The 21,630-nt window shown below is 38.3% G+C and overlaps 1 protein-coding gene across 2 annotated transcripts; it reads left to right on the top strand.

Annotated features, from left to right (window-relative positions):
* Positions 1–324: 324 nt before the first annotated feature.
* Positions 325–18,838, top strand: SAMD8 (sterile alpha motif domain containing 8). Of its 2 annotated transcripts, XM_034065627.1 has the most exons (7): positions 325–435; positions 9,070–9,674; positions 11,414–11,509; positions 12,218–12,335; positions 13,016–13,166; positions 14,068–14,383; positions 16,218–18,838. In XM_034065627.1, the coding sequence occupies exons 2-6, from the start codon at positions 9,097–9,099 to the stop codon at positions 14,370–14,372; spliced, it is 1,248 nt and encodes a 415-aa protein (XP_033921518.1). In that variant the 5' UTR covers positions 325–435; positions 9,070–9,096; the 3' UTR covers positions 14,373–14,383; positions 16,218–18,838. The 2 variants fall into 2 exon arrangements, with proteins under 2 accessions (XP_033921518.1, XP_033921517.1); XM_034065626.1 differs by lacking the exon at positions 16,218–18,838 and having other exon boundaries at positions 14,068–15,629.
* Positions 18,839–21,630: the final 2,792 nt, after the last annotated feature.

The raw sequence follows: 21,630 nt of genomic DNA on the forward strand, positions 1-21,630 counted from the left end.
GGCTCTGAGCAACCTGGTCTAGCGGAAGGCTCTCCTTCCTGCCCATGGCAGGGGGTGGAACTGGATGAGCTTTAAGATCCCTTCCAACCCAAACCATTCTATGATTGTGTAATTCTCCCTTCAGCAAATCTCTGTGGGAATTAGGAGTCAAGTTATTCTTATACCCTTTAAACTATCTACACACGTTAGGGCTGGCTCACACAGCCGGAACAAACTCTCACACGTAACTAACACCTTACCCTGGGGAACAGCTGCGGCCCCTTCCGGAAACTGCCCGGCGACGTCCCCGCCCCTTCCGCCTCCCGGGGGGCGCTGGCGCTGCCGGCCGCCACTTCCGGCAGGGTGATGGGGTGGTGGCGGTGGCCGCCGCCGCCGTCGCTCTGGGGCCGGGAGCTGCGGCACTGCCGCTTAGCGCTGCTGCTGCGGCGGCGGCAGGTGAGCTGCGGGGCCGTGAGGGGTGGGCTGCGGGGCCGTGAGGGGTGAGCTGCGGGGCCGTGAGGGGTGGGCTGCGGGGCCGTGAGGGGTGGGCTGCGGGGCCGTGAGGGGTGAGCTGCGGGGCCGTGAGGGGTGAGCTGCGGGGACGTGAGGGGTGGGCTGCGGGGCCGTGAGGGGTGGGCTGCTCCTCTTCTCTCTTCCCCGCGGGGGTCGTGCGCTTCCCCGCAGCGGAGCAACGAGACCCCCCAGGCCTTGGGAGGGAAGCCCGCTGCTGAGCGGCTCGGTCTCCGGGCTGCCTCCGCTGTGTGTGCGGGGTGCGGGCGGGCTCCGCGGATCTGGGGAGGGAAAGGATTGCGCTGCGCTGGTCCAGTGGCTGTGCTGTGGGAGAGCAGCTGCGTTTGCCGCAGGAGCGGGGGAAAAGCTCTCCAATTGCTTGTTGTCGCTAAAATCCTGTTCAGCGTGGAGGTGCGATCACCACCCTGGGCCGGCAGACAGGCTGTCGGCCGCACAGCCCTGCGCTTTTGGAGCTGTCTTTTGAGGAAACCAGTTTGCTCAGACACTAAAAACCGTGCGTGTTTCTCGCTTAAGTTACTTCGTCTGCCGTGGAGCGGATGAAGTGATTTAGTCCTGGTGCCTTTTTGGGTCGATGTCGTTCTAAGCTTTGTGTATTTTCCATTCAACCGTGGTCAACAAGGAGAAAGCCTCGCTAGGAGACAGGGAGTGAGAGTGTGTGTCAAGGAGGAGGCAGGATCCGCGAGTGGGTCACACACCAGGTGGGTCGGGGCGTGCTGTTGCTGTGCAGGTCTGGGAAAAGAGGGAAATCGTTTGGGTTCTCATACTGCTTCAGCCTGCACAGGAAACAGCGTATCTCTGGGAGTGATGCTTTGTGTCAGTCTTACAGTTTGATAACGAAGCAGTTGTACCAGGTCGAAACTGTTATTCAGCTATCTGATTTTCTCTGCCAATGGTATAAAATTTGTGGGTTTCCTGAGAGCAGAGTATTTAGTTCTGAGTAAAAAGGTTTCTGAGCCTGTAGGATTTGATAATTACAAGGCAAAGTGCTGTTACCCTGTTTGCACGCATGCTCTTCGAGGTTCGGGATTAAATGGAGGAGTGTGCCTGTGTGGGACAGACTTTGTGTGAATTTAAGACTTGAGCGTGCTCGGAAAGTTGAAGCTCTGTGGGAACTTATGTGCTCAGTGTCTCAAATCTACATCGCTAATGCCTTAGATGGCCTTTTGTCTTAATGATTCACTTAATGATTGCTATTACAAAAATAATAATTCAAAAGGGTAGGGTTGTTTAGCTCTGTAAGTTAATGGAAGAGGCAAAGGAGAGGCAGTTTTAATGTTCATGTATTATTGGTTTGTAGCTGAAGTGGTCTCATGGTTTTGTATTTGATATTTCAGTTAGCAAAATTTGTTTTATAAAAACTCAATGCACATTCGGCATTGTAAGGTGACCACTCTATGACTTGATGGAAGATTCCACTTGTGCCACATATGCTTCATTTCCAAAGAACTCCCGTGTGCAGCTGGACATGGTGTCTGTACCACCTCCACAGAGCAGCTGATTGTGCTGTGTTCTGGAGTAGCAAGAGCTCAGCGAGACATTTCCTGGCATTTAAGTGCCCCTCAGGTTTGGTAGGGGGTGCCTCTTGCTGGATATCAGAGGTAAGGAAGTGCCTCTGGTCTTGTTTCTCCTTTGGCTTTCTTTGATATAATAAAAAGGTGGAAATAACTCGCAGGATTCGGGTGAAGTGATTTTTATAGCCAGTGGAAGGAAATTCTTTGGGAAGTTTCGTAAGTTTTGTGTTGCACAAGTGCTACTTAGATGTGAAGGATACATTCTGTATATTTGTAAAGAGCAAGAATTTTGAATTACGTTGTTTGCTGATTTGTGTGATCTTTTTGCTGGCTGGTTGGAGCCTTTTTTTTTGTAGCATAAGATTAAAATACAGATTAGCCTAAAAGTTGCAGTCTTTCCAGGCCCTATACTCTCACTTTGCTTTGTACAGATCTCAGTTTTGCAGCCTGTTGAGCTGGTTGAGGTCCGTAAACCATACTACTTTATAAATATTTATTTGATAACCACATAACTTTTAAAACTTTTGTATTTCTAATTTATTTTAATGACTCTAAATGACAAAGGCTCATAGATTTTTCACTAGACCAGAAAGGTCAGGTTTTAAATGATTGTGGAGTTTAAGAACAAACACAGTTTCGCTTCAGATACTGTTAATGGAGAGTTTGTTCATGTCCTCTTCTATTTCCATCCTAAGTTGAGGGTGTGGGAAGAAAAGAAAGCAATAAAAGGGGCAGACCTGAGTTGTTTCACTGCTAAATTGTATAAGGATAAAGAGCAGCAGGCATTCTGTTAGGGAATGGATATACTATTTCTTGAAGTTGGAGGAACAAATACTTGACACTTGACATTTAGCATGTGAAATGTTAAAGGTCTTGTACAAATATTAATGAAATACCGTGAATTACATCCTAAGAGAAGTGGTTGGAGTACTTGATCAGTTGTTTAAAAATCACTTGAGTGTGTCTTGAATTATGGTGGTAGCATAAAAAAAGGTTTTGTTAGGTGGTTAGTAGATTAGGAGTTGAGCTGCTCTAAGTGTTCACTTGAGTGTAGTACAACCCATTTGGTTTAATGAGGTGTAGAAGTCAGGGAGCAGTTAGCTTGCTGCAGTATGTAACTGCACTTAGTGGTTCTGAAGACAAATATTTTTAGCTTTCAGGAGGACTTTCTGTAGTAGCTGCTGTTGGTTTTGCATGGAGGTGTTCCAACATAAGGACTCTTCCAAGTATATGGAGCTCGTCTTTGATTTTTACAGTATCAATTCTATATTTTCCATAATGCAGCACTTCAGTAAATGTTTCTTGAAAAGCGTGTTTTCCTTGGTGGTTTAAAACTGAAGACATACAATAAACTAAATGAGTGTTACTGTATAACTTATCTTACCTTCATAAATAGCAGTAAGACACTTGGGCACAGATAAAATCCTGCTGATAATCTCAGTTACTGGAAATGTTACTGAAACAACTTGACAGCAAAGTCACTAAAATTGAATGCAAGTTTTGCAGAAATCTTTCTGCATTTGAAATCATTGTATGCTGGCTTCAGGAAGAGGCCAATTTTTCAGTCTCATGGTGGGCATTGTGCTATATTTGATTGGTTTAACATATAGCATGTTAGTTATTGTATTAAAAGCACTTGAAAAATCGTGTATTGTTTTTGCAAGTGTTCTTTTTTTGTGTTTACAAGATACTGTACTATATATGGTGACATTTAGAAGGTAAGGATGAAGTCACTGTATACTGTATAGCAATGAAACCTCTGGTGCTATTTGCTTTGAATAAGTCCTGAAGAATTGAAAGTTTTCAGGAAGAGCAAGTGACTAGCTTCTGCTGCAAGTCAGCAGAGTATCCAAGGCTTTTGATGCATAAGAAGGCAGTGCTGTATGTTCTTTTTCCAGCACAGCATTACTAAGTTGGTATGTGACAATAGCCGCCTTATTGCAGGCTGGCCCAGCATGTGTTTTTGTGTATGGCTTTTTTGTGCTGGGGAACTCAAATCTGGGTCTTACCCACATTGCTAACCAGCAGGCTTTGTACAGAAATACTTTTCCCCTGAAGTGCGGGATGTAGTGCTCCTAGCCTAGCAGACCCAGTGAATGAGGGGCTGAGCTGAAGTTGCCTGAATTCAAACTTCAGCTTGAAACCTTTTGCAAAGAAATGTAGGTTAAATCACTTGATGTCTAATAGTTTTTCCAATGTTCTTCCTAAAATTCCTCCCAAGGATAGTGAGACTTGAGCCTAGCTGGAGGGTGGAGGGGAAGTCAAGATCCACATCAGCAAAGAGAGCCACAGGTTTTCCCAGGCCCATGAGGGCAGGTGCTGAAGCAGTGATGGTGCTGGTAGTTTTGTACACGTGTCTGGAATAAACAAATACAGTCAGCATTCCGCTAACTGCTGGGGAGTTAACTAGGATCTTATTTAACCCTTCAGCTATGGTTCTGGTGTAATCAAGTTTTGTTTCTGTAATAAGATTGCAGTCTAATGCTAGTGTGATATAATTGCTACTTCTGCTTGGGTAGAGTAGTGGTAACAACTTTTTCCACATTTTTACCTCAGTATACTGACTCAAGGTCTATGCTAGGAAAGTTAGTACTTAATGGTTGACTGGCAGTAATTCAGTAGGGGAAAACATTATAGGATTACATACAGTCATTTTGAGAGAGATTAATTTTCCATATTTAAATACAAATCCAAGAAAAATATTGTGGTCAACTAGGGTATACTCAGCCTCTCAGAAGCATCTCTTCTTAAAATGCCCTAATCAAATGGTAGAAATGTTTATGGCTTATACAGTAATCTTTCTTTTTTTTTTTTAAGAAATACTTACACACATATGCTTTAAGTTCATATTCAGTTGTGTTCGTGGTGTTAATTAAAAGGCTGGGGAAGGAAAAAGGGGAAACAGGACACATGATACGTACTGCTGATGAGCTGACTAAGTATAATGTCACAGTAATCAACTAGCTAACTACAGATGTTGCTGATGTCAGGCAAAAAAAGTGTATTTTGCCTTCTGATGCTTAAGTTTTTGCTTGCTCTGTGTTACTCATGCACGTTATTCATCATTTAGTAATGTTATCCATTATCTGGTTTCACTGATAAAGCCAGTAATGTAGAAGGCCAAGTAGTTACCAGTGCTGTTTTCTTTCAAAAGACAAATAGGTGGCTTGGTCTCATTTGCTGTGTTCATCAGTCTTGCCTTGCAGGCTGGTGGTGTTGGAGATACTACATAGCATTCTTAAGTTTAAAATCTAATAGGAGCAGTTGGCACAGAGATCTGTATTATATTCCAGGTGCGAAGAATGTGAGGATAAGTGCTTTTTACATTTTAAACTACAAAAGTGGCACTAAATGAGTAGTTTGAAGGAGAAGGCAGTTTCTGAGTTAAAAGAAATTCCTGTGTCATCAAAACTAATCTATTATGTTACTGTTGAGACAAAATTAGCTACCTGCTGTGAGCAGTCATACATGTTTTTTTGTAAGTGCTTGTTTCTTCTTTTCATTTATTTGTCTTTTCTAGTTGATTAAACGTCTTTGAGAGCATTAGAAAACAGGAGAAGGTCCATTCAGGTGCATCTTAAGGTTGATGGAGACTCTCTCAGGTCCAGCCCATTCAGTAGTGATCTTTAATGAGTATGCTCATTCAGTGTTGTAAGGTTACTTCTGTTGCATGATTGGTAAGGGTTGATTTTTATTCCCGCAGTGCCAGATGAAGAAACACTAAGTTGGTGTTAGGCTACCTGACTTGTGATAAACGGACAGAATTCTTCTAGGTTAGGGAGAGTTTCCTACCTTTGCCCTTTGCTTCAGTTAGAAGGCAGATCATAAGCTGAGTATTTTTGGTGAGTCTATATTAACTGTTTTTATAGAAAACTTCTGATTATTATAGTGTTATAAAATACACCATGATTAACTTTTTTCAGTATTCCATCTGTATTTCTGAGTAAGGAAAGCCTTAAATCCAGATGAACAACTCAAGTTTTGTTTGCTTGTTTTACTGGATGTTTTGGATTTAGTCTGAGAATAATGGTGATAACACACTGATTAGTTGTTGCGAAGTAGTGCTGACCCTAATCAAGGATGTTTTGGTTTCCCATGCTCTACCAGTGAGGAGGTACACAAGAAGCTGGGATGGAGCACAGCCAGGACAGCTGACCCAAATTAGCTTAAGGGATATTCCGTACCATAGAATATCATTCTCCATTTATGAACTGGGGAGAGCTCACCAGGAGCCACCAGTTGCTGTTTGGGGACGGGCTGGATATTGGCCAGCAGGTAGAGAGTGACTGTATTGTGCATCCCTTGCCTTTCTTGGATTTTATTCACCTCTCCTTTCATTATCTCCCTTGTTGTTGTTGTTATTGTTATTCTGTTTTACTTTATTTCAATTATTAAACTGTTCTTAGCTCAATCCATGAGTTTGGGTTGAGACTGTCATCCCCAGCCCACTGGGACAGGATGGAGGAGTGTGCAGGTAGCAGTGTGGTGCTTAGTTTCCAGCTGGGGTTAAACCACAACACTGAAGTAAAGTAAAAATATGTAGTACCAAAAAAGGTCAATTAACTGATCACTAATTACAAATTAAATTTCATAATTTCTTTTGTTAATAGCTCTGTGAGCAAAGTGGTTGTTGCAGTTGTCTTAAGCAAGACTTTCAAAAATAGCAAAATAACATAAAAATTAAAAAATACCATTTCATATGGAGAAGGAAAAGTGCAGTAAATGCAGAGATTCTAGTAGTGTTTTGTGGATGTTTTGGCAACTGTTTTAATCAAGGTACGAAAGCTTATAGATATAATAACCATATATGGAGTTTTGACAAATTAAAACTATGCATTAAGTACATGTCGTTCATATACAGTCAACTCAAGATAGAGTATCTTCAGAAGTATCACTCCCATAAATCTTTTTTTAAGAGCAACTTTGGTCTGTGCACTTATTTTTTTTTCTGAACTATTTCTTTTGCACTGCTGGGAAATATCATTGGACAAATTTAATCTTCTCTAATAGAGAGTAAAATAGGATGTGGTCCTGTTATAAGCTGGAAGAAAAAGTTGCATCCAATAATTAGGAGAAGAGCTATTTCTAAGAGTAAGAAGTACAGTATCTCTTTAAAGAGAGAAGTGAGAGGAAAGAGCTCCTGGTTTTGGAAGAGCTGGAAAAGATATACACCTGTGTTGAATATTCATGATGGGTTTGAGTACATGTTCACTGTATACAGAAGCTAAATAATAGATTAAATAGATCGTTTCCTTCTTTTCCATCTGAAAACCTTGAGTGATGTATGTGGCAGTAGTGTATTGTACTGTCTTGTATTTTCTGAGATCTGGTTAGCATGATTGAAGCATGCTAGTTAATTGGACTTTTTTTGAGTACAAAAGAAGACTTGTGAAACGGTAGCTGTTTCTTGGATGGTACATAAACCACCAAATATAAATTATGCACAAATCCATTCTGTACTGCTGTAGGTCTTAAATATTGGATAAGCTTTTTATTACTTTGACATCACCAGTAGCCTTTTCAAGTTATTCTGTGTGTTCCACATAATGTTCTGTGGTTATATTTTTTCTGATGGTTGTTCTAAATTGTTCTGGTGACTTGACACATCGAAGTGACGAAAATGTTCCTGAAACGTCTTGCCTTCATCAAATAGTGTTCTAGAGTCAAGAAAGCAGTTATTGAGAAATCTGTATGAAGACAAAACGTATTTTCTGGGATTTATGTGTTAATTGTCCTGTGTTCAGCAGTAGCAGTAATTTTTTTCTCCTTGGTAGCTGGTGCAGTGCTGTGTTTTGAGTTTTGGGTTTGGAACGGTTGCTGATAGCAAATATGTTTTGAGTTACTGCTCAAATGTTTGGTTTGTCCAAGGACTTTCTGAGCCTCATGCTCTGCCAGGGAGGAGGGGAGGCTGGGAGGAAGCAGAGGCAGGACACCTGACCCAGGCTAACCAAAGAGGTATTCCATACCACAGCACATCATGCCCAGGATGTAACCGAAGGTTACCCAGAAGGGCTAGTGCTCCGGGGGGGTTGGAGGAGGTATCGCTCGGTGCTAGGTCGGGCAGGGTGGGGTGAGTTATGGGTCGGCGGCTGGTGAGGTGTCGTATTCTCTTCACTTGTTATTTGCTTTATCATTATTATTATTAGTAGTAGTAGTAGCGATTTGTGTTATACCTTAGTTATTCAACTGTTCTTATCTCAACCCGTGGGAGCTACATTCTTTGGATTCTTCTCCCCAGCTCTCCGGGAGTTGAAGGAGCAAGGGAGAGAGTGAGTGAACAAGCCATGCTGTTTGGGTTTAAACCACGATAGTTATCTATTGCCCCATTACTTTTGAAGATACTTTGGAATTAAACTAATGTTATTTGGGAAGCTGAATATTTTAAAGTATTTGCAATATAATAAGCATCTAAATTACTGAGATAGAACGAAGATATAAATGTGATGACTGCACCATCAACATACAGCTAAGATGCCTCAGGTCCATATTATTGTAGGTGTCTAGTCATAGGTTTACTGGGGAGGGCGTTCGGGGGAAATGTCATACCAACAAAGCTTTGGTATGTATTTTAAAATAGTGGAATGTATTGGACTTTTAATGTATTATTTTAGCTTTACTTTAGTTTTATGTGGTTGCTGGCTATACTTTCTTGCTTGGTTTATGAACTGCAAACATTGGAAGAGACTAATGATTAAGCTGGTATTTAAAAAGAGAAAACTTTGTTTTCCATCTCCTGGTGCAATTAATAAACTCAATTTATTTAAAAAAAATAATTTAAAAAAAAGCTTAATGAATTAAGCTTTTTGGTGGCTTTAAATTTCTATTTAGGAACAAGTGAGGTAATCTTAATGTAGCTATGTGTGAATAAAAAATGTTTTACAAGCATTTTTATATTACATACCTAATTAATTATATGTCTGTTTTTCAGCTTGCTCTTCTATAAAAAACCTTTTGCTAATTAACCGTCTAAAATTGCACAAAATGCATAGACATTTTGTTAATCTTTGTTAAACATTCAGGTCTTGTCTTTTTCTCCAATATGTAACAGGTCAATTTTATTGGCGTATAGAAAAGGATGATGGCAGGCAGTAGCCAGCTTTGCATTCAACGTTGGACTACCAAGAACGTGGCCAAGTGGCTGAAGGAAGAAGGCTTCTGTGAATATGTGGATGTTTTGTGCAATAGACACAGGCTAGATGGAATTACATTGCTGACACTTACTGAGTATGATTTACGATCCCCTCCTTTGGAAATCAAAGTCCTGGGAGATATCAAAAGGCTAATGTTGTCCATACGCAAACTACAGAAGCAACATATTGATGTCCTAGAAGAGCTGGGTTACAACAGTGATAGTCATGTTGGCACAGGCCCAAGTGTTGGGTCTCTACAGGGCACAGATTGGTTTTGTAATGGTGAAGTACCTCGGGACTATGATGGACCAATTACTGACTCAAATGGTGATCAGTATCAATATGCAAATGGGAAAAACAAGCACTCTACGAGAAGACTGGACCCAGAATATTGGAAGACAATTCTAAGTTGTGTGTATGTCTTCATAGTGTTTGGCTTTACATCATTTGTTATGGTTATAGTACATGAGCGAGTACCTGACATGCAAACGTATCCACCTCTACCAGACATATTTCTAGATAGGTAAGAAATTTTCCTTTAAAACAAAATAGTAAATTGATAGTTAAAATATAAGCTGTCTTTTCTTCATTCTTAAAATTTCATGTGTTCTTGAAGATGCCTCTGAGAAATAGTAATTGAACTATACTAAACTATTCTACTAAGATTGAAATGTGCATCAATTAGATACAGAGATTTAGTCTTCCTTAAGGGAAAACAATTTGACCTGTTGATCTGACTTATATATATTTAATTCTACATCTTTAGCTGAACACAATATAGGCATTAATTTGTTTAACCTCTCATTCTAGTAGAAAGGGTGATGGTCAGCTGGCATAGATAAGCAGCCATATGCTTTTTCTGAAATCTGAGTGCTGCTATGAAGCCTAACTTGTCTTGATAAAGAAAAACTTTCAATGGAGGAATATTTTGGTCTGCTAGTGAGCAAGGAATTGAAAGGGAATAGCATAGATAGTATATTTTTGCTGTCTCGCTGCTGTCAATTTGTTAAAAATGGTTTAGGAAGACTCTGGAGTAGACTGAGTAGACAAGCATCTTTTTTTAACTGTAGAGTATCTGTGTACTAAAAGTGTTGTGACTGACACAGTAACAACTCCTTTTAAAAGAAAATATTTCACTTCAGGCAAGAAAGACACAGTAGCAAAGGTGAAATTTAGTCATTGACTACAGATTTAATAGGGGATAAATGCTCCCATTGAGGAAATATACTTGCACCATAGAGGACTTACTGCCTAGAGAGCTTTAAAAGACAAGACAAACTGGTTAAGAGTTCAGTCTTTGTGATCTTATTACTGCCAGTAATTTCCTTTTTCATTAATGGTTTCATGGTGCCAGTAGAAGTCTAATCTTTCAAATAAGTGTGCAGAATCCCCAGTAAATGTAGATATAATTCAGGAAGTGGAGAGAGAACATGAGCTATGGCATTACTGGATTTTGTTCACAGGGCACTGCCATGGTATTCAGTGGGTAGGAGGATGGAGAGGTCAGAAAACAGCAGCTTGCAAAACAATATGAGGAGATTACTATAAAGCTAGCATTTGAGCAGTGCTTTGCTGCCCCTTTGTATCAATGAAAACACAAAGCTAGGAGGAGCAGCCTCTCTTGAAATCTGTTGATCTGTATTTTGGTGAATTTGCGGAGTGAAAATTGCTACTGGTGCCACGTGTGTGCACAAAAGTCCTAAGTTTCTTGACAAGCAAGGCCAAAAGGCTTGCATATAGTGATTATCACTGAGATCTAACTTTGGAAACTCTATTTTTCCTAATGCTTTTGTGTGTTGTTTGGCTTTGTCACAAGGATTTAGGATTTCAGATTTTGCAGCATTTCATCAATTGTGTTGACATGGCATTCTTGCAAGCATAGGCAGCATAATTGACATGATGCAAGTTTGTGTCAAAATGAAAAAGCCTGTTGGGAAACAATGGTAGAGGAACACATCCTGTGAGTAAATCACACATGTAAATTAAGAGAGCATACTGGTGTTTTTGTTTGACTAGTGAATTATTTGTAAATGTCTGCTGAAAATAATTATTAGAAAGGAGATAATTAAAAATTAAGTAAAATTCTATTTAATTCTGTTTAACAAAATAACTTTTGGCTGTAGATTAAACTCTTGTCAGATAAATGTGAGTTAGTTTTGTAGTTTGAACTTTATATGCATTTATTCTCAATACTGAGACTAGAAATAAAAATTAAGCCTTTGTATTTTAAATTAACTTGCTTGCTTCATCTTTTTTTGTTAGCGTCCCTAGAATACCATGGGCTTTTGCTATGACTGAAGTATGTGGTGTAATTCTTTGCTACATTTGGCTGTTGGTTCTTCTGCTTCATAAACACAGGTACAGTATATAAAATTCAAATTAACTGGTACTTTGATTCAGAGACAGGACTGTAACAAAAGGTTACGATGATTAAGATTTTCCAATCAGTAGGGATATTATAAGTTTCTAATGTGTCCTGGTTAAAAAATGGGTTAGGGAGGAGTTAATCAAGAATAGTCACTTGTGAATCTTACACAGGAATAATCTGAATTTACTTTTCTACCAAATGTATATGTAGTTTTCTTCAGAACATAGGTATTTCAGAAAGCTGCCAGTGTATACCCTCATACTCTTAACAATTTTGTACATAAGAAAATCCTATGGGAATGAAATTCCACAGGATGACTGAGCCAGCCTAGCAGCTTGCTGTGACAAAAGGGTAGAAAACCCTTTTGTGTGTGTGCATATTTTTAGTTAAATTTTGATCAGCTTGCCAGGGGAAGGTGTGAGTGCCAAAGCTGGAACAAGTGTAGCTGCAGAGGAGTGGAGCTGTACCTTTTGATAACAATAAGCTTGCTACAGTATCTTTCCCTGTCATGTGAAACCATTACAGTACTACTTTAAAACAAAATTAAACAACAAAATTACTGTGAAACTTGCGGTGATGATGACGGGACTGTATGGGATTAATTTGGGATGTGGGGAAATGCTTTCATCATAGCCTTCCTGATTTAAAAATACAGTATATTAGGATTGTCGCAATCAGTTCCTATGTACTTTCCCCAGATCTATACTTCTGCGAAGGCTGTGCAGCCTCATGGGGACAGTATTCTTATTACGCTGCATTACAATGTTTGTTACCTCACTCTCTGTGCCAGGCCAGCACTTGCAGTGTACTGGAAAGGTAAAAACTTAAAATGCTTTAAATAATTTATTTTATATACATATATAAGTAAATTTATATACATATAAATATATATACATATAAGTATATAAATAAATTAATATTGGTGTGACCATAATGTTGTATGTGTGTTTGTAAGAACAGTGATGTTCTCTCCTATTCCACCCATTACGGAATGCCCTTTCATTAATTGCCATTGTCCTTAGGAGTCTTAGAAGCACTTGCCATTTTGGAGAGGAGATAGTTACTTGGGGAGGGGTGTTGAGAATATTTTACAGTGTAAACTGGAGAGAGTGCATTGGAGAAGCATGTATTTAAGATACTGACTTCATGAAGAAAGGCTGAAAGTGGAGTAACTGCATCTATGTCTTGTTGGATGCTGAAAAAAAAACCCCTCAAACTCCTTTTATTATTTCATCCCTCCTAATAAGGGGTATTCTATAGAACATGGGATTTTGTGGTTTTATCTGAACCTCTAGTTAGAAGAGGGTTGAGCTGAATATATCGGAAATTTGACAAGGACATATTGGGAGGTTGATAACCTGTAATTTAATGAAAGACCCATAATAAATACATGATAAATGTATTAAATAGGCGTAGTGTTATAAAGCTAACTTTCAAGACAACTGCTCAGAAAGTGGGGTTAGAACATAGTAAATGTTAATATTGCTGTCTTTCAGCTGTATGGCAATGTTTGGGCAAAACTTCAGCGGGCATTTGCAATATGGAGTGGCTTTGGCATGACTCTGACTGGAGTACATACATGTGGAGATTATATGTTCAGTGGCCATACTGTTGTCCTGACAATGCTCAACTTCTTTGTTACAGAATGTAAGTACAGAGCATCAATACTTAAATGTCCTTAAGTGTTAAGAATATGGGCTGCTTCCTGTCAATCAAGGGTGCAAGAGTACAAATACTTCTGTGTCCTTAAGTATTAAGAATATCTGATGCTTGACCACCTCAAAAAGTTAAGTGTGTAACATTTAAGGAAACAAAAATTAAATAGCTGCACCCTTTCTCAGGGTTGAGACAGTTCACTTGCAGGCAGGAACGGAACAGCACCTGGATTAATGGAGAGATGAACAGGGCACATTTGAAAGAACATCTGAGCCAAGAAAATTTAAAAGGCTTTCTAGCTTGCTAATGAGACAGTACTAGGGAAGATACTTAAGGTTGTCTGTTCCTGTACACTTCCCTACGTATCCGACACTGATCCCTGTTAGGCAGAATACCTGGCTGTACATTTAGAATAATCCATAAAGCCAAATTACCAAACCTCATAATGAATGAGAAGATATGAAACAGTAGTGCTCTTCTGTAAATACAAAGTATGATTTGATATGTTTTGAACAGGGTTATGTGTTTTATGTTTTTCCCGTTAGTACATAGAGAAATCGCATGATTTTCATTAAAAGAAGTTGGTTGAACAAAGAATTCTGCTTTGTGTAGTTCTAAACCATTTTAGGATACTCTGTTCATCCATAAATGCTTAATAGCTGTATTTATAAATGAAGTTATAAAGTGATAAGACATTTATGATTGTGTCATTGTTTTTGTTGGCTTTATTGGGCCTGTAGATTTAAACAATATCTCCACATGGAGACAGTAAGTTCATCACATTTTTGGATTAAAAACTCTGTAGAAAACCTTGAAATATCTAGGCCTGGATTTCATAATGACCCAGATTTTTTGAGACATTCAAGGTTAGTTATTTTCTGTTTTCTTCTAGATACGCCAAGGAGCTGGAACTTCTTGCACACCTTGTCCTGGGTCCTGAATCTCTTTGGAATCTTCTTTATTTTGGCTGCGCATGAACATTACTCTATAGATGTCTTCATTGCCTTTTACATCACTACAAGACTCTTTTTGTATTACCATACACTGGCTAATACTAGAGCATATCAACAGAGCAGGAGAGCAAGGATCTGGTTTCCTATGTTTTCTTTTTTTGAATGCAATGTTAATGGTACTGTTCCCAATGAGTATTGCTGGCCTTTTTCAAAACCTACTATACTGAAAAGATTGATTGGCTGAAGAGTGTGTAGGTCAGTTCAGATTTTTATGACGCGTTATGACTAAGATCCTGCAAGGCTGGGGGGGGATGGGGGGGAATGTAAAATAGTAATTTTCACTCTGTGATCTCCTCCCCTTTGTCTTTGATTCTTAGCCATAAAATGGTGTTCCCACACTTCACAGGGCTGTGTTTTGTTTTCTTGTTGCTAAAATAGAAAACAATGGGGACTGGTAAAGGCTATCAGTGAACCATGAATATAAACCAGAATACTGTTACCCTTAGTGAGGTTCTTTGTGAATGTTTATGTAACTTTAACCTCAAATATGTGCTTGTACTGAATATAATAGGTTTTTTATTTACTGCTCAAAATAATCTCTGTTACTTGACATGCCAGCCTTTACGTTTACTTACTAAAAAATTAGAACTTTATGAAGACTTTCTTTTAAGAATCATAAATGTAATTTTCAAAACAGTTTATACTTAAAGATTGAGGAGTACTGTGTCATAATGAAGAAAACAGTATTGTTCCTTGCTAAAAGGGTCTCTTAACTGTTAAATAACAAGTCTTAAAGTATAATCAACAGTATAAATGGTCTGCATACTGGTTGCCAAAATGAAAGTCTGCCTTGTGACTCTGCAGTGATGATGTTTTATTTTAATGAGAGCTTATTTAGTCTAGTCTATCAATGTGTCTCTATGGTTATTCTAGCACTTGGAAGTTTTCCCTTTTGTGTTTAAATAAATGAGTTGAAGTAAATGCTACATCTACTGAAAGTAAAGTTAATTTAGCATTAGTGAGTTTAAAGCCACAAAATAACTTTTATGTGGTTTTAATTGCTTTATACCCAAACCTGTGCATGTCTTTTAGGAGCAGCTCTTTAACATTGGAAAAACAGAAAAGCTATATTCATGTATCTTACTGTCCCATAAATGGATGGGGAAAATGCATGTAGTATCTCTTTCAAGAAAAGTAATAATAGTGAGTATTGGAAATAGTGCTCATATTGGTGTATGTTTTAGCACTCTGGTGTCAACAATATGGTAAATATCTCTGGAGATGTATACACAGTATATTTGCTTATTTATATAAACACACAGAGTATATGTTCTTCTAACAAGTATGGAAAGAGACTAGTTCTTAAGTTGCTCATGTACTGCATTGAAAGCTAAAAGTACCATAAGCAATTGAGTTTTGGTTGTTAAAAGAAAACAAACCCAACACAGAAACACAAAATCTCAAACACAATGACATACCTCCCAAACCCAGTCTCTGAGTCTATAATGCATAAGCAAAGTTCACAGAGTTTGAGATCTCTTATTTAGTCATTTGTAAGGGGACAATACTAATGTTGTCTGTAAAGACTTGGAATCAGATTTATGCTAAATGAAAATTTCCAGGTAAATGGTGCAAATTATAAAAATGGTGCAGACTTTTTAATTTGGTCTTATGTTACTTTTTTAACCTAATTTAGCTCCTTTTCCACAGAGCAGTTGTACATCTTAGAGTATCTCTGTATTGAGCACACATACGTTGTACTACTCTGCAGACTCTTCTGTTTCTAACATTCCAATTTTTTAGCCAAATTTCAGGTTTAATACTATATTATTCAGTCTGACATAGACTGTTGGCTGTTGCCATCCAAACTGGGGGAGTATGCTTACACTTAAGAAAAAAATGAGAAAATGTTCTGAAAGATTTGAAGACTTTTCATTTGCTGTTCTTACCTTTCTGATTTCAGAAAGGCAATCTAAACATTCCTCTTGAGACTTTATAGAAGAGCTCTATTTGTTAATTTATATTTGCCTTTTCAATGCACACACAGTTATGAATACAGTTTTGTTGTTTTTTTTTTTTTTAACTCTAGGAAACATCTATTCTCAGGAAGTGCAGGATTCTATTCTGAATTACAACATGTGGTGAGGTATGCACTTAAACTTGCAAAGTTGTTGATTCTGAAAAGAGCCATGGCAGTGCTAACTGGCATAGCCATGTTTAAACTGAAAAATTACTTTCCAACTTGGACATGCAGGAGAATTTTCAAGTACAGCCCAGTGTAACAATGTTTACATAAAGTAAAGCTATCATTTCAATACTGTTTTTTTAATGAAGTTCATAGAGTTAAAGCATAAAACTTCTCTCTTTGTTCTAATTTAATTTTTCAAATTCTGTTAAGTAAATCCATGTTTTAAATCAGTATTGCCTATCAGTTCTTTTTAAAGGGAGCTTATTCTTTTGTTCTGATTGTCTTAATGTTAAACATCCAAGTCCAAGGTAAGTAATGAGATACTGGTTTTGTGAGCGTTGAAGAAGTGGGTTAAAAGATTGTCAGGATAATTGCTGTCTTCAGTTTTGGAAGTTCATTTGTCTGTCTATAATCATGCAAGAGCAAGGCTTGGAATTAATTGATACAGGATGGGAAAATCTGATCTGACATGCAGAAGAGCACAGGTCAGTCTGTAAAGTTGGTAATGTAAGCTTTTTGTTAATTAAGTGGAAACCAGTTGCAAGTAACTGACAGGCTTAAAGTTCTGTACCTCCTTTTTCAGGAGTCAGTGTTTAAAAAACATTGCTGCTTCTCTATTGCTTTTAAGTAAAGGCAGCAGAGCATCATTTGGCCTTGGATTTAATGCTAAGTATGTTCAGGGCTCGCTTTCTCCCTTTTGTTCATGCACCAATCTTTTTGCTGTCCTTTGATTTGCTGCATGTATTTTGTGTAAAGTCATTTTCTGTGGCCTGTGGGAGCGCACTCATAATCTGAATTTAGAGTAATTGATGAATTACTGCATTTTGTCAGCAAGTACAAGCATCAAACAACATTAGTACTACAAAGTGCACAATCTAATCAAATAGAAAAGTCTTAACTGAATAACTCTGGATATAAAAAGGAAGGGGAGGATCACTTTCTTTTTGTTAACCTAGCAAATCTGGCAGTGTTTGAGACTTGACAATAGTCTTAAGCTTTTCCTTATTATTACCAGTTTCGGGATTTGTATGCACATACCTGCAAGTGGTAGACACATAGGCACTCCCCCCTTCTCTTTCTTTTTATGTTGTATCTTATGATACATCTTATTATAAAGCTTTCCTAAACTTTTTGCCTTTAGTTTTTCCTTTCTAAATGATCTCTTAAACTAGTGGTTTTATGATATTACACCTGCATACAGAAATTAGATTTTAATAGATGTGGGTTTTTAGCAAGTTGTGATTACACTGACAAAAGCTTATGGAAGGATCTTGAAGCAAGGTTCCTCCAACTGTTCTTGAATAATGATATAGAAAGCTTCCATATATGCTAATTAACTTCATTCCTCTGGCAAACAAGATAACACAAAGTATTGTTACATAAATGTAGATAGGCTGGAAGTATTTAAATGTCCAGGACTAGCAGGAATTGGATCCTGCAAGTATAGTGCTTGTGATGAAGCAAATTATATGCTTAACTTCAAGCAATCACTACATACTCTTGACTTCAGTAAGGGTTACCACTATTGAGTTTAAGCATTTCCTTGGATAAGGGCAAGTGCATGCTGTATTTGATATACTCTTCAGTAATGGGAATAGGTAATGTAACTTCTTTTGGGTCTTCCCCCCTCCAATCTACTATAGGGGAAAACATTCCAGTAGAATTTCAAAGAAATTACTACCTAACTGAGTTCTGAGAAAATAAAACTGGGGAAAAAAAAGGGAGGGGAGGCATCAAAATCTTGATAGCTGCTTGAAGAAGCAAGAGTCGGTTAAATGATTAGATTAAATGTTATTTTTCTAATGCAAGTTTGTTAAATAAGGTTATTTAGAAGTATTGAAACCCTTCAGTGAGGATAAAAGCACAGGTTCCTGTAATCTTTTCTGTATGGCTGTGTCTCAAGTGCCAAAAAGAGTGTTGAAGGAGGGAAGGTTGAACTTGAATGTCAGTGCAAGTCTTTGCAGCAGTTGATATCTCCTTGGGTTTTAAGCAGTGCTTTTTAGTGCTATACTTGTTTGCTACTCTTCAGCTAGTGGACAAAAGTCCACTAGGTTTTCAAGCACCAAAACTATTGTGGAACTGAGTACTAATCAATAAATACACATTTGAAGAAGTAGCAGATATCTGGGGGGTGGGGAGGGAAAGTAGGTTTTGTGGACCGGGAGAATAACAAAATTAACCTATAATGACTGATAGGTTTTCATCCTATCCTTGTAATTTCTATTGAAGAATTTGCAGTAATTACAGATAATATTGACTCTTCTGGGCTTTTTTAAAAACAATTAGTATACTTTTGTAGAAACTTGACCTAGAACTACAGAAGGCATAGTCTTGTCAAGGTGGAAATATATTTTGCAGAAGTCATAGCAGTGAATCATTTTACCTTCTGAGTTGTTTTGTGCATTGAGACTTTTATCAGTCAAGGGTTAATTGATAGACCACCGATGATTATATCGATTACTGTTTCTCATGTATCTTTGGTATTGTCACTATTCTAATTGAAACAGGTTTTGGGGGGGGGGGAGGGGGGAAGTGCTTTGGAGTGAACCTACTGCTGTCTTGTTCATTATGCGAAGAAAACCATCAAAAAGACCCTCACAACCCCTCAAACACTGTAGTATTGTGAACACTGAACTTCCCATATAGCAGTATCCTGCGTACTTAGTATTTGTCTCTTAGGAAATTTGAAGTGAGTATCACATATGTAATTCAGTGACATGCACATTTTTAAAGCCCATTTGTAATAATGTAAGAACTTAAGATGATAAATGTGGAGCACAATAACCTGACCTATTAGCCCAGTGACTGCGTAGTTAGAATAAGTCTAATTTAATTTTGCTCTTTCAATTCAGTTTTGCAAATAGAAGAAATTTGTCAAATATAAGGAACCGCTATCTGCATTGTATGTGGTACTTAAGATAATAGGGGTGTAGAAAGATGGCTTTTCACACTAAATGGTTACTTCCATTTTGTTTTGACAGAGAAAATAGTATTACCCTAGTGGCTAGAAGGTATGCCAGGGAAGTTAACTGTAAATAAGTAAATATTGTTTTGATTTGAAACTCAGATTGAATTAATATATTGTTTTATATCTTTGTTGTATTAAAACATATTTAAAAGTACTAAAATAAAATATTTGAAAGATGACAAGTGTTTGTTTTATGTCATGTGTACAATGATGGCTCTCTATCTCTGTTAGCATTGTGACAGTAGACATATACTTGAGTAATCACAGATTTAAAATTGTTTTTCCTCAAAGCTCTGTTTTACTGGTGTGAAAATGCATGCTGCGTAATGCCTGTATCAGTGTGCATGATCGTTTTGCCAGTTGTAAATTGTTTTGGCAAATTACTTATATATTTTTGTTATTGAGATGTTGGAAAATGTATTCCATCTTGTCATACTTAACTGAGATCCTAGAAGAGGGCTTTCAAAGACTCTTCAGCTGAAGTAACTTTAATGGCTCTAGGTGTTGGTGCTGAACAGCGTTACAGTAAATCAACAGTCTCTAAAAACTGTTGGGAAAAACTGTGGAAGAGTAAAGGTAGCTTCTGAAAACTTACTCTTCTAATGTGTTTATGTTAGGCTTATTGTTTCAGTCACAGATTTCAGTCATCTGATCTGTGAAAGAATGTACACTTACTCCTATGGAGAAACTTGAACAGGATACCAGGTATGCTGTGTGCCCTGGAGCTGCATGTTTGTATTTGCAAATGGCAGTTTTGAAATTATTTTGTGATCTTAATCTAGCTGAAACTTTCTCTCATGAGCATGAGCCAGGTAAGCTGAATGTTCTGAAACGTTAGGAAGTTTTTCATTTACCTCCCTCAATTATAAAATCTCGGTCAATATATAATTTAGATGAAAAATTCTGAATGTGAACCACTTCTTCAGTGTGACTTTTAATAATCAATTGTTAAAGACCAGATTTAAAAAACAAATGTGTGTGTCAGTACATCTTACTCAAAGAAAGGCAGAGGGGGAAGCAAAAGCAGTAAGGTTCAGTGTACCAGTTGCAGACTATGTGGTCTTTGGTCTGATATTCTGGGAAGCAGTAGGCTGTGTTCTGGGCAAGTTTAAGCAAGAATGTGCTTTGTGTGTTGTAAAACAGATTGGGAAGACTTCCAGGGAAAATAGCTGCCTGCATCCCAGAATATGTTACGCTACTGCTTAGAGAGATGATCTCTGAATAAAAAACCTTTCCCCTCAGCAATATCTTGCACTTCTCTGTGTTACTGCTATAATTGGAGACAAATAGTTGCTGCTATCTGTAATGAAGGCATAAAACAGGATCTGTGTAGGTGGGCTGAAGTTTGATGTTAAAATGCAGGTAAAACACCTCTCTCTACCCTACACTCTTATTTGGTAGAATGTGGGGACAATCAACTTCAGATCATCCTTCTAGGACCATTTGTTCTACTATAATTTGAGACAATACCCCTAAAACAAAAGGAGCAGAGGGCAAGAGTAGACAGCAGCAGGCAGCATTTGCTATTTTTATTGTAGCACTGAAGGAGGGGTTTTAGTAAATGTAAAGAAAAGCAATTAATTTCACGGATCCTGTGAAGGAGAGTGGAGTATGGAGCTTGGGAGGTTTACCAAAACACCTTTAGGAGGTGACTGTGTCATCTTAAGGAGTCTCTGGTGCTTGAATGGAAGCACTGGGAGAGCTGGTAAGACTGTAACTGCAAGTTTGGTCTTTTTGTAACTTTGTTACAAGTCTCACCACAGGGGCGCCTTGCAGAGCTGGAGTTTTTGGATTCAAATTACTTCAGAATGTTAGGGTTTTGGAAGGGGGGAGGGTTGACAAATCGAAGAAGTTAAGGTTTCTGTATTTTAGCAGCACTTTTTAAAAGATCCCTTAGTGGTTTTGTTGTTTTTTTTGTTTTTAATAGTGGGGAAGGCTTGTAATACTGAATATGTGCAGAATAATAAGCTAATATGGCTGTTGTTCATACATGCAGATAAACTGTTCATATCACAAAGCTACTTTGTGTATGATTCTGCCAGAAACAAGGTGAATGATGTTCTCCCCATCCTCCTGTGCTCTGAGGTAAGCACAAGCTGTGCTTCGTGTTATGATGGAAAGCAAAGGAGGGTAAGCAGGTCCTGCCTGAGGAGCCAGGGGTATGGCCTTCAGAAGCTCGCTTGAATTGTTTGCATGAAGTGGCAGCTAGACCTAGAAAGGAGAGCCAAAGTTATGGGGAGAGAAGGCAATAAAACCATGAAGCACTAGCTCCAGCTTCTGTAAAACCACAAATGTTATTTTGCACCAGATCGTGCTCTGGCCAAACTAAACAGTAGTCGATGCCCA

Source organism: Melopsittacus undulatus, chromosome 8 (assembly GCF_012275295.1).
Source record: "Melopsittacus undulatus isolate bMelUnd1 chromosome 8, bMelUnd1.mat.Z, whole genome shotgun sequence".
NCBI classification, from domain to species: domain Eukaryota; kingdom Metazoa; phylum Chordata; class Aves; order Psittaciformes; family Psittaculidae; genus Melopsittacus; species Melopsittacus undulatus.